Below are 15,242 nucleotides of genomic sequence, written 5' to 3' on the forward strand. Positions count from 1 at the left end.
GAGAGCTTTGCTTTTCTGCTCAGCTCTTTCTTCACCACAACGGACCGGTACAGAGCCCGCATTACTGCTGACGCTGCACCGATCCGCCTGTCAATCTCACGCTCCATCTTTCCCTCACTCGTGAACAAGACCCCGAGGTATTTAAACTCCTCCACTTGAGGCAGGATCTCACTTCCAACCTGGAGAGAGCACTCCACCCTTTTCCGACTGAGTACCATGGACTCGGACTTGGAGGTACTGATCCTCATCCCTACCGCTTCACACTCGGCTGCAAACTGGTCCAGCAAGAGCTGGAGGTCCCGGCTCGATGAAGCCAACAAGACCACATCATCTGCAAAAAGCAGACGTGGAATCCTGAGACCACCAAACCGGACACCCTCCGCCACTTGGCTACGCCGAGAAATTCTGTCCATAAAAATTGTGAACAGAACCGGTGACAACGGGCAGCCCTGACGGAGTCCAACTCTGACTGGAAACCAGTCGGACTTACTGCCAGCCATACGAACCAGACTCCTGCTCTGTTTGTACAGGGACTGGATAGCTCGTAACAAAGAGCCCAGTACCCCATACTCCCTGAGCACCCCCCACAGAATACCCCGAGGGACACGGTCGAATGCCTTCTCCAGATCCACAAAACACATGTAGACTGGTTGAGCAAACTCCCATGCACCCTCCAGGATCCTAGCGAGGGTAAAGAGCTGGTCCTGTGTTCCACGACCGGGGCGGAATCCGCATTGTTCCTCCTGGATCCGAGGTTCAACTATCGGTCGGACTCTCTTCTCCAGTACCCCCGCATAGACCTTACCGGGGAGGCTGAGGAGTGTGATCCCCCTATAGTTGGAACACACCCTCCGATCCCCCTTTTTAAAAAGGGGAACCACCACCCCAGTCTGCCAGTCCAGAGGCACTGCCCCCGATGTCCACGCGATGTTGCAAAGACGTGTCAACCAGGACAGCCCCACAACATCCAGAGCCTTGAGGAACCCGGGGTGAACCTCATCCACCCCCGGGGCCCTACCGCCAAGGAGTTTCCCTACCACCTTGGCCACTTCAGCCCCAGTGATAGACGAGCCCCCCCCGGGGTCCCCAAGCTCTGCTTCCTCTGCGGAAGACGTGCCGGTGGGATTGAGAAGATCCTCGAAGTATTCCTTCCACCGTCTGGTGACGTCCCCAGTCGAGGTCAACAGTTCCCCACCCCCACCATATACAGTGTTGGTGGAAAACTGCTTTCCCCTCCTGAGTCGCCTGACGGTTTGCCAGAAACTTCTCGGAGCCGACCGAAAGTCGTTTTCCATGTTCTCACCGAACTCCTCCCACACCCGAGTTTTTGCCTCAGCGACTGCCGAGGCTGCGAGCCGCTTGGCTCCTCGGTATCTGTCGGCTGCCTCCGGAGTCCCCTGAGCCAACCAGGCTCGATAGGACTCTTTCTTCAGCTTGACAGCCCCCCTCACCCGGGGTGTCCACCACCGAGTGCGGGGATTGCCACCCCGACAGGCACCGACAACCTTGCAGCCACAGCTCCGTTCAGCCGCCTCAACAATGGAGGTCCGGAACATGGCCCACTCGGACTCAATGTTACCAGCCTCCCCCGGGATGCAGTCGAAGCTCTGCCGGATGTGGGAGTTGAAGATCTTTCTGACAGGTTCCTCTGCCAAACGTTCCCAGCAAACCCTCAACACACGTTTGGGCCTGCCAGGTCTGTCCGGCATCCTCCCCCGCCATCTGATCCAACACACCACAAGGTAGTGATCAGTTGACAGCTCAGCGCCTCTCTTCACCCGAGTGTCCAGAACATATGGCCGCAGGTCAGATGATACGACTATAAAATCGATCATCGAAATGTGGCCTAGGGTGTCCTGATGCCAGGTGTACTTGTGGACACCCTTATGTTCGAACATGGTGTTCGTAATGGACAAACTATGACGAGCACAGAAATCCAATAACTGAACACCACTCGGGTTCAGATCAGCGGGGCCGTTCCTCCCAATCACGCCCCTCCAGGTCTCACTGTCATTACCCACGTGAGCATTGAAGTCCCCCAGCAGAACAATGGAGTCCCCAGAATGAGTGTTCTCCAGCACTCCCTCTAGGGTCCCCAAGAAGGCATGGTACTCTGAGCTGCTGTTCGGTGCATAAGCACAAACAACAGTCAGAGCCCTTTCCCCAACCCGAAGGCGCAGGGAAATTACCCTCTCGTCTACTGGGGTAAACCCCAACGTACAGGCGCTAAGCCGGGGGGCTATGAGTAAGCCCACACCTGCCTTACGCCTCTCACCCTGGGCAACTCCAGAATGAAAGAGCATCCAGCCCCTCTCGAGGAGATTGGTTCCAGAGCCCATACTGTGTGTCGAGGTGAGCCCAACTATATCTAGTCGGTACCTCTCAACCTCGCGCACCAGCTCAGGCTCTTTTCCCACCAGAGAGGTTACGTTCCATGTTCCAAAAGCCAGTTTCAGTAACCGAGGATCGGAACGCCAGGGCCCCCGACCCCGACCACCACCCGATCCACAATGCACCAGACCCGGATTACTACCTCTCCCACAGGTGGTGGGCCCATGGGAGAGTGGACCCATGTATCCCCTTCGGGCTAAGCCCGGCCGGACTCCATAGGTGAAAGTCCGGCCACCAGGCGCTCGCCAAGGAGCCCCTCCCCCAGGCCTGGCTCCAGGGTGAGGCCCCGGTAACCCTGCTCCGGGCAAGGGAGGCTGTGTCCTCGTTGTCTTTTTCATCTGTGTCTTTATGGATCACTCTTTGTCTGGCCCATCACCTAGGACCAATTTGCCTTGGGAGACCCTACCAGCTCCTAGGAGACAACATGGGAGACAACATAGCTCCTAGGCTCACGCAGGCACGCAAACCCCTCCACCACGTTAAGGTGGTGATCCAAGGAGGAGATGTGACATGTGTAAAATATAATACATCACTGACAAAAATGCTCAAAAAGACTAAATTTTCATATAGTTATGAGTTTACCACATTAAAATAATAACAATATTAGTACAAATAAAAGTAAAAGCGTCCTGTTGGTCGCTGGAATTGTGCATTATGATCCAGTTTTTAATGAAAAAACAAATAAACAAAAATGCTGTAATGTATTTGAAAGTCTAGAATTGTTACTTCACCTAGATTAGTTTTATTGTGCCTATTGTTCACTTTCTGCTGTATTACAACAATAAAACTTTCAGAATGAACTTGCAATAGGAATATGGTGCAAAACCTGATTAAAAGGTATTTAAGTAAGAGATTTTCACTTTAAAATCGCAGTATATCAGTCACTGTGTATTAGTGACTTCAGTTGTGTATTTTCCCGACTATTTAAATTAGAACAATTGCTCTGCAGTAAAATAACAGCAGCTTAACCTGATCTTGCCCTGCATTTATACATTACCTAGAGAGGCCATATCTTTATATAGTATTAAACCTTTCACCCCTCCAGTGCCTCTCATTTGCCTGTAGTGACATTCTCATATTTATGTTCACTAGTGCAAAATATAAAAAAAAAAACTTGCCAGCAAAGCTTGTCTGTCTCCCATGACTGTCAGTGGCTGGCAGTTAGTATCAGTCACCATAAGAGGTCAGTAAAGAACTTCAGGTCTTTCCATCCGTTTTAGTAACGTGCATGGAGGCTTTAATAATGTATTTGCTGGGAGCAAATGCTTCTCTTCGTTTTGAATTGTCTTGTGGAATTATAAATAAAAAATACTGAATAGAATTTTGTTTATATTAATGTGGGTTTTTTCTTAGAGTGATTATTTTGAGCAATTCTGTTTGGTTGCAATTGTCAGTTCACAGAATAGGAGAATTTTTGGCTGAGTAGCTGTCATTTCTTGTTTTGCTTGTACTAACAAAATTGTCAGGGTCTTAATTTTAACATTTCACATTAAACATACACTGTGATTAATGCGTGTTTACACATTCAGCGTTTAGAACGTAATGTACAGTAATGTGCACCAGCACAACTTTAAACCTATTTATTTCCCACAAAACAGCTGTTAAATCCAGATTATTTCTTTTGAATATAGGATATTTGAAAGATCGTAAGTGAAATACATTTTAGAAAATTATTAAAGTACATGCAGTATATGGAAGTCTATACAACCAGGAAAATAGATTGTCAACCGGTAACTGTCAAATAAATAGTACTTAAAGAATATGTTCCTATGAATAGCAAGTTTTAATAATACTACTACTACTACTCCTAATAATAATAAATAAGTAGAAAAGGAGATTAGTGATTTTTGCCAAGTAAAGTGCAATAACATATGAGCAGTACAGGCCCTGTCTAAAGCTGCATCTCTGTAAAATATATATGGTGCTGTGAGCTAAGGAATGATGTGGTGAAATGATGGATGCAGTGATTGAGCATCCCTAGCCGTGCCTTCCTTTCTGTTTGACCGGAGCCTTTGTCACACGCACTGTGATACTTTGTGGTCTGCTCTATTGCTCCAAGGCCAAAAGAGAAAATGTTAGTCTGTGTAGAAGATGTAGAATTGATGGCCTTCATTATTGTTCAGCCTTGCTCAACTGTTTTATGCCCCTGTGAAATGCTGTAGGGTGGGATACCAGAATGTAGCATTGCGTGTTATGTCCGTCTTTAGCAAACTTTGGACAAACATGTCAGAAGCTCTATTAAAAAAAATAATAATAAATAAATATTTAAACTAGAATGTGATTGTTCTCCACCTTAAAATATTCAAATTAAATTTACAAACCCCATTTCCAAAAAATTGCGTAAAATGCAATAAAAACATGAATCTATGATTTGTTCATTTTTATTTAACTGACAAAATCATAAAAGATTTCCAGTTTTCACTGACCAAATTGTTTGTAATTTGTATACATGGGCAAATTGGTACACAGGCAAATTAATAGTGAAAAGTTGATAGAAAATTCATGTTACACACTTTTAAGCTTTTGAAGCTTTACACTATAAGCAGGTTAATATAAAAGATTTAATAGGAGCACCCAACAAATATTCAGCCATTGCAGGGAAAGATGGGGCATGGCTCAATAATTTGTGCAAAAATTCATCAGACACTTTTCAAGCTGCCCCTGCGTAATATTGTAAAAAGATTCTGAAAATCCAGAGAATGCAAGGCCACAGACTGCTGTTAAATGTGCATGACCTTCAAGACCCCAGGTGGCATTTCAAGAGAAACTTTCTTGCTACATCTATAAAGCTACAAGTGCTTGGAAGTACTTCTGAAACCACTGTCATTTAACAGTTTTGGAGTTGTATAGTGGGATTTAGTCAGACATATGCTGCCAACACAGGCAAACTGGCCGTCATACAGCCACAGGAGAGACAAATTGTTCAGCTGGTCATAATTATTTATCATTTCTACATTTATAATTAAGAACAGCTGAACAATATGTCTCTCCTGTGGTTGTATGACGGCCAGTTTGATCATGTTTCGGCTGTGGGCAGAATATTGAGTTGGATTGCTCCCATATGGTCAAAACTGGTACGGCATGCTAATTCTTAGCACCTAGCTATGTTTTCCCTGTTCGTCTTAGGAAGCCTGGAGGGGTATGAGAAAAAATATTTTTGACCCCTGCTGGTCAAAGCTGGAACGGCGTGCTCATTTTTTAGTACATATGCTGTTTTGTTTTCTCTCTTGTTTCAATGTTTAACTGAAAATATATATCTGCTTTTCATAAATAATCCAATAACTTCACCTGCTGGTCAAATCTGGTATAACACACCAAGTTAACACCATTAATTATATTTCTTTACCACTCAGGCTTAAAAAAAAAAAAAAAAAAAAAAAAAAAAAGAGAGAACTCGGAAAAATGCTGTTGATGTCTAAAATTGTACAGGTGATGCTGGAAATACGTTTCAATGGTGTTTGGTGTATATAGCAGGCAGAAAAAATATAATCTGGAACATACTTTAATCTTTTTCTTTTTGGTTGTGCCCTTCAGGGCTTCTGTACATTCTTACCTGCACCTGTGAGTTGTGATGGTGTGTACATGTGTGATTTGACAAACACCTGGCACGCTAAATACAGAAGATCTGAGATGCTGCTGTGAACAGTGAGTGCTCCTGAGGTTTTGTGAGCACACATGATAAGTAACTAGAAACATATGATTTTGATGTCATTGTATTGTCTTTCTAGCTATATAATGATTGGTGATCTACGTTTAATTAAGCTCACAATATAAGCTCACACAATCTTGTAGTTCTGTGGAAACTTCCACCTGAAATCATTGAGGTTTCTGTGAGTTTATTTAGAAAATATGTGACACTGAAAAATGTAAAGCTTTAATTTAATGGCATATATGGCTAGGATATTAAATGCATGAAGGATGGCCTTTGACCTTTGCACATTACTTTATAGATTTTGCAAGAATTGGTGTGAACTGTAAGTGATTCAAACTACCTTACAACCACCTAATGACAAAACTTTAAATAATCTGTTTTGTTTAGACAAATATGTTGGGGTGGTGCTTTCCATGTAAGCATGAGCTACAGGAGAGTGGTAGAGATAGAGGAAGGGTGTAATGCTCATGTCCACGCACGCGGAAGGCAGGCCGAGATGTATAATAACTTTTAAGGCATAAGGATAAATATGTCATTTTGTAGCTGTGTGGGATTTTAATAAATGCAAAATATTAAAGCTTCCAGATTTCTTTTTTTAAGTTGAAACAATTCATCTTTTACAATGAAAGAGAGGAGAGATTTTATTTTTAATCATAAATTCATCATTATTTGAATGTCTTAGGGACATAAACATGCTGTATTTATTCTCTGTCAGGGGCCCAATTATTTTGTGTGTGCTCTAACTTTCTATGAGACAAAATTCAGAGTGCCTCATATCTCCAGGCCTGCAGACCAAAGACCATGTAGCTGTTTTCTCTGCTGTAGGCTGAAAATAAGGATTGGATTTGTGTAAAGCAAAATATTGAATAATTAATATTACTGTTTTTATTAAAGTTTCAACACTTTGGTTTTATTTTACAACATTTGAAATGATTGGAGCTGGGAAGGTGATAATGGAGTGCCTATGCAGACTGATGAAATAAAATCACATGTTGGGGCTGAGTGCTCTGTGGCTTTAGTTCTCCTCTGATTAAATGGTGCTCTTAGCGTGAGCATATGGACGCTGCATGTGGAAGCCTAATTATTGATGCTCACGGTGCTCTGTTGCATTTGGTGTGAGGAAGGTCTGCTATTACACTGATCTTTTCAGAGTGTGATGTAAGTGATAAGAAAGGGATTAGATTAGAGTAGCAGGGACTCAAGCAGTTCCTGAGTGATCTCTCTCTCTCTCTCTCTCTCTCTCTCTCTCTCTTCTTTTCTTTTTTTTTTGGCCATCTTTTTCTCTCATTATGGCTGCGTGCCATTCCCTTGTCCTATATCTTCTATGTTTACCTCCTCACCTTATATTATTTTTTTGGTTACCTTGATTTTCTCGCTCTCTGTTCATCATGCACATTTACAATACAAACTACTTGTAACGGGATAGCATACTAGAACGAAACTGAGAGATCAGTTGGGTGACAATAACATTCAAAGATGATTAGTGGCCCATTTCATAATGTAAGAAACACTGATGCAACAGTTAGAAACCTAAAACCTGACCTGACATGTAGGTCTGTTCACCATTAGCTACAGGCAAAGCACCCTGGAAGGCAATAAGAAGTTTGTACCCAGCTCCGTCATACCAGCAAGTAGGACAAAAAATCCTGCTAAATACTCTAATTGTGCCCTTTTTGCAATAGCCTTTTCACAGTTATAAACTGGTCTGTTGTACGGAGATGGCACAATTAAATTCCTGTAATTAACTTTAATTTTCAGGACTTCTATGGGGGTTACTAAGTGTATTCCATGCAGGAACACCCATATAGTGTACCCCTGCTGCTGCCAAATATGGCCACATTTTAGGCTTTTTCCTTGTGCTGTGAGGCTAAAATTGGTGTCAGAGTATCAGATTGTAAAATTGGTTTCCGCTTGTTCGAGCATGATCACAGCCTCATTTGTTTGATGTAAGTGGAGGAAAGTTCAAGGTTTTTCACCTGAACAACTGTCAGAACACTGCGTAGGCATCTCTACATCCACACTGACTCTTTAAAGGGCACTCCAATTATGCAGTTCCGAATTCAGTCTTCTTGTGTATTAGCTACCTGGATATGCTACTGATCTGTGTGTGTGTTTGTCTGTCTGTACTTAAGTGTACATGTTTGTAATTCTCTTTCTCACAGCAGGTGCTTTACACTTCCTTTGTTGTCCACTGTTCTATTTGCTAAAGAGATGGTTTCTTTTGAGTGAAAGATGGAAATTGGCTAAAATTGATTTCTCATTTCAGTGTCTCACTGTAGGCAGAAATTAGCTGAAACATAAAACAGAACTTGATTGGACATTTTTCTCTTTTGTGAGCAATGTTATGGTAGAGGTTTGACAGTGTGCAGTTCAGTGGAATATTTCATATAAACCAGTTGACCTTGGAGGTGTAAAACTTGTGCATTTTGGGAAAATGCTAGACACATTTTTGGGAAAAACACTGAAATATTCTCTTCACATGTTGCTTTCAGATTTGAGTGAATGGGAGACTCTGGTGGGTGCGCTTTAACCCTTCCTGGCCCCTAGAGGTAGCCGAGGTGCCTATCCTAGCAACCGTTGCCAAGCTGTTGCTGTGGTATTTGTAATGTGGCTCTCATGGTGACTGTCCTGGTGATACTATTGTTCTGTTGCTAGTCTCAGACTGGAAACAGGGTCTGCGATATGCAAAGATGTAAACCAGGCAAAATCTGAATATCATAATCATGAGGTGACTTACTAGTCTCCTGCCCATAATAATTACATACCCGTTACTATTCTTGTTTCAAAGGGAACAGTCTAATTTGGTCACTTGTTTTTGATCTCAGAAATTGCTGTGTCATAACATAGGACTAAAACATTACTATGTTTATTAATATAGTAATAAGGACTAAAATTTATTTATTTTAGCTTGCATATTACTGGTCATGTACCTCAGCTAAACATTTCTGATTCTGTTAAGTATATATTGTATATTAGTTCACACTGCTTTTTGGGGAAAAAATATCTGCTTGAAATATTCTGGAGTGTTTTGGACAAATGCTTCTATTTCGCATAACAAATGTGTCTTGTTGCAGTTCAGGTTATTTATAACAAGCTGCAGCCTTTTACCTGTTACATCTTGTACAGTGTTCTAGAAGACAGTGATAAAGACTTTCTTTACTTCCCACACACACAGGCTTATTGACTGAAAAATAGATTCTTGCTGAAGTTGCAATGCTTAGTGTGTCACTGTCTATGACTTGTGTTTATATCTGTGCAGTACTGCTGTGGTCCTGCCCACACCAACTTAAATGGTGCGGATGAGCTCTTGGACTTGTAGGAGTCGAGCTTTATGCCTTTTGCATTCAAGCCGTTCAGTACTTCAGCATCTACACTGCAAAGCATTTCCTTTATGATTTTTGGTCTGAAGATGGACTGAAAACAAGAGTGTTGCACATGTTCTGAGTGACCTATTGATCACAACAAGGAGCTTGCATTAAAAGTATGTCCTTAATCGCTAATGCAATGTGTTACCAACCAGAGCTACACTCATTTGGTATTTAGAGAGTGATACATGCCAGCAAGTTGTATCTCATTTGGCTCATGGGAGATGCAGAGCCAATTATCTCCAAACTCTGCCGCAGTCTTAATTTGTCACAAAACAATGTGAAGCAAGCCTACTACTGAGCATCATCCAAAACATTTGTTACAATATGAAGCCACGAAGTTGGCCTCCTGCTGACAGCACCCCTCACTGTGCGTAGTGGAGGCTGCTGTTCCTGTGCCTTGCCTCACGTTTTCCAAATGTTCTGCTCTGATTGAAATTAGAATGTGATTAATTGGTTGATTTGATGTATTATACATTTTATACTACTCCACCCTCTTGGAATATTAGTGTCTTTTTCAAACAATAATTATTATATAATGATTGTATTTAGATAATCATATATACTCCAGTACAGTCAAATGTAAAACTGTCCAGAGAGTATTTTTAAGCAATTATCTAAAATACCAATAAGATTCTAGTGTTATAGAGGATTCCAGTTTTTGCTCTTAAAGTGCATTGTATTTTAAGAAAATAAAACAATTTGTATGGGACTATAAATTTACATATTTTCATTTCATTCATTCATTTATTTATTTTCTGTAACCGCTTATCCAGTTCAGGGTCGCAGTGGGTCCAGAGCCTACCTGGAATCATTGGGCGTAAGGCGGTAATACACCCTGGAGGGGGCGCCAGTCCTTCACAGGGCAGCACAGACACACACTCACGGACACTTTTGAGTCGCCAATCCACCTACCAACGTGTGTTTTTGGACTGTGGGAGGAAACTGGAGCACCCGGAGGAAACCCACTCGGACACGGGGAGAACACACCAACTCCTCACAGACAGTCACCTGGAGCGGGAATCGAACCCACAACCTCCAGGTCCCTGGAGCTGTGTGACTGTGACACTTCCTGCTGCTCCATCGTGACGCCCTACATTTACATATGCCTGTTTTAAATTTAGTGCACTATCTGAATGAAGTAGTACTGGTTTGATAATCTGTGAAGTGTACTATGTAGTTCGTATGGCTGTAATTGTCCTACTTGGTCCTCATTCCTCATAGTGAGTTTTTCGTAGGCAAACTTGACTGTTTCTTTCACCACCTCATACACCATGTGACATTCAAACTGATGTGTGCCAGCAAGCTGCAGGAGCAGAGTGTCAAAGGCACCATGTTCACATTATTATTTACCAAACGTAACATTACCTCGAGTCTAATTCATGAGTAAGAAAACACCATAGAACTACAGAACTACTAGTTTCAGTCTAGTTTGCCCTCTGGCTTAATCCAGCCTCATTTTTTAGAAGCCTTGTCTGAGTCTTTTTTTATTTGTTTATCTGTGTGAGCCTCAAGACTTGTGTCTCTTTAAAGGCCTGAGTTTCTACAGTCATACAGCATGCATGCAACAGCTCTAAGGATGATGTAAGTGATGTTAGAGAGGCAAGTAAGCTTCCAATCACTTTGTTCTGTCTGAATTACATAATTAGATGAAAATTTGACAGTCCTTTTTCTTAAATATAATGGGAATCTTTTTAAATAAATTTTGACAGAGCGTTTATTTTACTGATTTCTGTTGGGATGTATATTTAAAAAGCAACAGTATAACTGCATTAAACGTTGTTTGGGAGGGGAGGGGGTGCTGTTTCTTACATAGAATTGAGAAAAACAATACACTCAGCAGAGCAATAAATGTCAGCAGTGTATTTGGAGATAAGTGTTGTAGGCAAGAAGCTACAATGTGTGATTGTATTGACGTTTCCTATTGACTTGGGGATGGCTTTCTTATCTCTTATTGCTTTACCGGGAGAACACTGATGAGCTGGGGCAGGTGTGTTGAACCGGTCTGAGATCTGCCATAAAAACAGTGTCATAAAACAAGGCTGATTCAACAAAATAGCTGGGATCCTAGTCTAGCTTTTGGAATGATGACCGTAAATAAAGTTCACAGGGGTCTGTGTGTGTTTAATAGAGCACAGCGTGCTACAGCAGTGTGTGTGCATGTGTTTGTTGGGTGGCTGGTAATATTGTGATTTTTGACTGGGTTTGTTTTGAAATGATTGTAGACATTTTTAATCCTTTTTCCCTTGTACTTTTGTTATGTCTTATAAACTATTAGACTCTGAGCTCGTTTGCTTGAAATCAGTAGAGACTTTATTTATTCATTCATTCATTCATTACCTGTAACCACTTATCCAGTTCAGGGGCACGGTGGGTTCAGAGCCTACCTGGAATTATTGGGCGCAAGGCAGGAATACACCCTGGAGGGGGCGCCAGTCCTTCACAGGGCCACACACACTCACATCTATGGACACTTTTGAGTCGCCAAACACCTACCAACGTGTGTTTTTGGACCATGGGAGGAAACCCATGTGGACACATGGAGAACACACCAAACTCCTCACAGACAGTTACTCGATGTGGGACTCAAACCCACAACCTCCAGGTCCCTGGAGCTGTGAGACTGCGACACTACCTGCTGCACCACCGTGCCACCCACCAGTAGGGAATGTAGGGTTTAATTATTTTGCCCATAATAATTACATACTGCACAAATCCACACATTTAGGGAGCAATGTTTGGTTGTTTTACAAAAGTCTAAATTTGTTGGTGTGAGGGGAGAAAAGGAAGCTTGCGATATGCTTGTGATCGTGTGTGTGTGTGTGAGAGAGAGAGAGAGAGCTTTGGTTGCCCCAGCAACTGCAAAAAAATGACAAAAGATGGTGAGTCCTTGAGATTGTAGCAGTGTTGAATGGAAGGGAGGCAGGACTGAATGGAATGATGGCAATACACTCAGGTTTTGTGTAAGATGGAGAGAGAGAGATAGTGTGTGCATGTGTGTTACCAATATGCACCCTCATGGTAACATTTGACACTTTGAGTGATATGGAAGCCATTGATTGTGATGGAAAAAGAAGATATTTTTGTCAAAGACGTCTATTTCTGTATATTCAAACATGGGTGGACACTCCTAATGTGTGTTTTTATGCACACACTTATCTGAGTCAAGTGTGTCCAACAATATGTATAATCTCCATAGATAAATATCAACCAATAGAATTTGGAGGCTTTGAAACAGCCACACATGAGCCTACGATCACCGTGCCAAATGCCAAACATATGCCAGAGGGGAATAAAGCTGTGATCATTAGACTGTGGAGCAGTGGAACTGTGTTCTCTGAGATGTGTTTTGGGATTTGGAATGGGTTTGTGATCCAGAACTAATCGCCCAACATCACTGCCTAACATCGCTATTGTTCATGTCCCTGAATACTATTAAATTCTCACTTCGGTGTTTCCTTATGTAGTGTAAAGCTGTTACTACAGCAAAACTGGATAGACTCCCTATAAATACTATGGATATCAGAAGGAACTCTGGATAAACAGGTGTTTACGAGTATTTTGTCTCTATATAGTTTTAGTCTGATTGTTCATGCTACTTTTAACAGGCCTCTTTGGGTTTGGAAATCTTTTAAAACGTAGAGAGTGTTAGTTTTGATTACACTTGTTATTGTATTTTTATTAATGTAATGCTGCATAGTTAATTACATTGCATTTATATTCTGTATGGACAAGATTGACATATCTGCAATTTGACTTCCTGCTTGAGTCGGTGTTGAATGATGAAAAGGTTTGTTTGTTTTTGTTTTGTTTTTTAAGACGAAGCCATTTTCATCAGATTCCTCTTCTACGTATGAACACAAGCCAATGAATGTTTTGCACTTCTGACATTTTCACTTTGTATTTCAGTGGCTGCAGTTTTAGTGAACTTCAAGTGAGATTATTTTGTTGAGTTACGTGATGCTTTTATGATCATAGTGTTTAGAAATAAAACCTAGTCTTGATTACTGACAACTGCTTTTGTTCTGTTCCTTCATACATCCCTCCCTATATGATGACCTGCAGTGTCCAGGCAGATGACCGTATTCGAATGGAGAAACGAGATAGCACCCAGTTTGAGTATCCCACTGCCATGAAAACCGTCAAAGAATTCTACACCAGCTCAGTGACGCAGACACTAGAAAATCAGCAAAAGGGTAATATTTCGTATTTCTTTAATGTCTGCATCACTCCAAGTATGTGAATATTTGTGTGTGTGTAGTGGATGTTGAGAGTGTAGTTGTATATTTTAGAGTTCAGTAACATTAATCTTGCCATCATTAAAATATATAGTTTTTCAAACTCAATTTGCAATAGCACATGATTTATGTGGGGAAAAATAAAACCTGATTTCAAAGAGCTTGTGAACTGCCTGTAGATGATGACCCACGTCATCTACAGTCAGAAGCTACCAAAGTCAGAAGCTACCAAACATCCATGAGCTGTGACAACACTACCACAGCTAACTCTACCATTTAGTACAGTTTGCTCAGCTGTCAAACCAAAAGACCTGGATAATCTGGATCTGGATTTATGAACATTTTCTGTTTCAGTCATATGATCGTAATTATGACATTTTCCCTAAATCATTCAGATCTATCACTGTGTGATTCCATGTGTCATTTTGAAGCCTGACCAGTTTGCTCCTGATCTTATGAATTTGGAGTTATTTGGCTGACCTGCCATGGGCGTCAGCGTGTGGGCTTTGTGCAGTAATTGAAAAATCATTCCTTGTGGGATAGGCAGCAGGGAGATCAATAGCTGTTGTCTTTAGGTTGGAGGCATGGGGGATGAGCTGAGGTCTCTGTCCCTGTCAGAACTGGGTCTAAATCACCGCCATCCTCCAGACAGCTCTCATTACCTCTCTGTGTCAGCTCTGATGTGCTCTGCGATGGTGCCCGTATTCTCCCTGGCATGGATTCAGATCTGTAATAAAAACTTGTTGACAACAGCCCCAGGCTCTTGTTCATCATCTAGCCCAGAAGTCTCTCAAGCTAATCTCAAACCTAGAAGCGTCCCCTCCTGTGTTGTTTTCACAGCACTCAAGAACTCATTTTCTTCTTGATAGATTCGCTGAATGGTTTTGGAGCAGATGTTTGCTTGAAGGAAATGTCGATGAAACCCAGAGAGAGACTTATCAGTGGTTCTTATATGAGAGGTCTTTTCATGCTAATGTGGGATAAGCTGCCCTTACTCAACTTCTCTTCTATTTCCAATACAGTATAGATAAATTGCTAATACAGTTTGCTCCTCAGCCTCTTCTGAGCGTCTCTCTTTTGTCATCCTTAGTGAAACTATTCTCAAAGACCAAATTACAGATCTAAGTGCATTTATTAAGAATAAAGTTGGAAGCAAGGGGAAGGGCTTATACTGTGCACACAAACTCATGCTCACATTTGGGGCCAGAACAATTTGTGGAAAATATAAAATTACGAATGTAATGATGCCTCACCTCATCAAATGGCCAAGGACTGAATATATCAGAGATTCTTTACTAAACATATTTTAAACATGGCCGCCCCTTTATCCATGGTTCATTTAGGGACTACTATACCATAACTAGACCTGATTGATCTTATGTGACTAGTGTTAAAAACATCCTTATTATTCTCAGGAACATCAGTACTTATTTATTTATTATTTAATTAAATTAATTTGTTTGTTTGTTTGTTTATTTAGTTATTTATTTTAGAATTGTGCCAGAACAAAAACTCTTTCAAGTTAGTTAAATCACCAAATTTAAAATGATACAGGTAGTTGGTACCTGATGTTGAAAAAATGAGAGCAACCTGTTC

At 41.6% G+C, this 15,242-nt stretch overlaps 1 protein-coding gene across 2 annotated transcripts in view; it reads left to right on the forward strand.

The window, feature by feature from the left end:
• The window catches only part of LOC136677548 (DNA mismatch repair protein Msh3-like), a 62,011-nt gene that overhangs the window by 8,318 nt on the left and 38,451 nt on the right, over positions 1-15,242 (forward strand). For both annotated transcript variants that reach the window (XM_066655130.1, XM_066655131.1), the window contains exon 9: positions 13,474-13,604. In XM_066655130.1, coding sequence (XP_066511227.1) covers positions 13,474-13,604 — 131 coding nt within the window. The remainder of the gene's footprint in view (positions 1-13,473; positions 13,605-15,242) is intronic.

Source organism: Hoplias malabaricus, chromosome X2 (genome assembly GCF_029633855.1).
Source record: "Hoplias malabaricus isolate fHopMal1 chromosome X2, fHopMal1.hap1, whole genome shotgun sequence".
Lineage (NCBI taxonomy): Eukaryota > Metazoa > Chordata > Actinopteri > Characiformes > Erythrinidae > Hoplias > Hoplias malabaricus.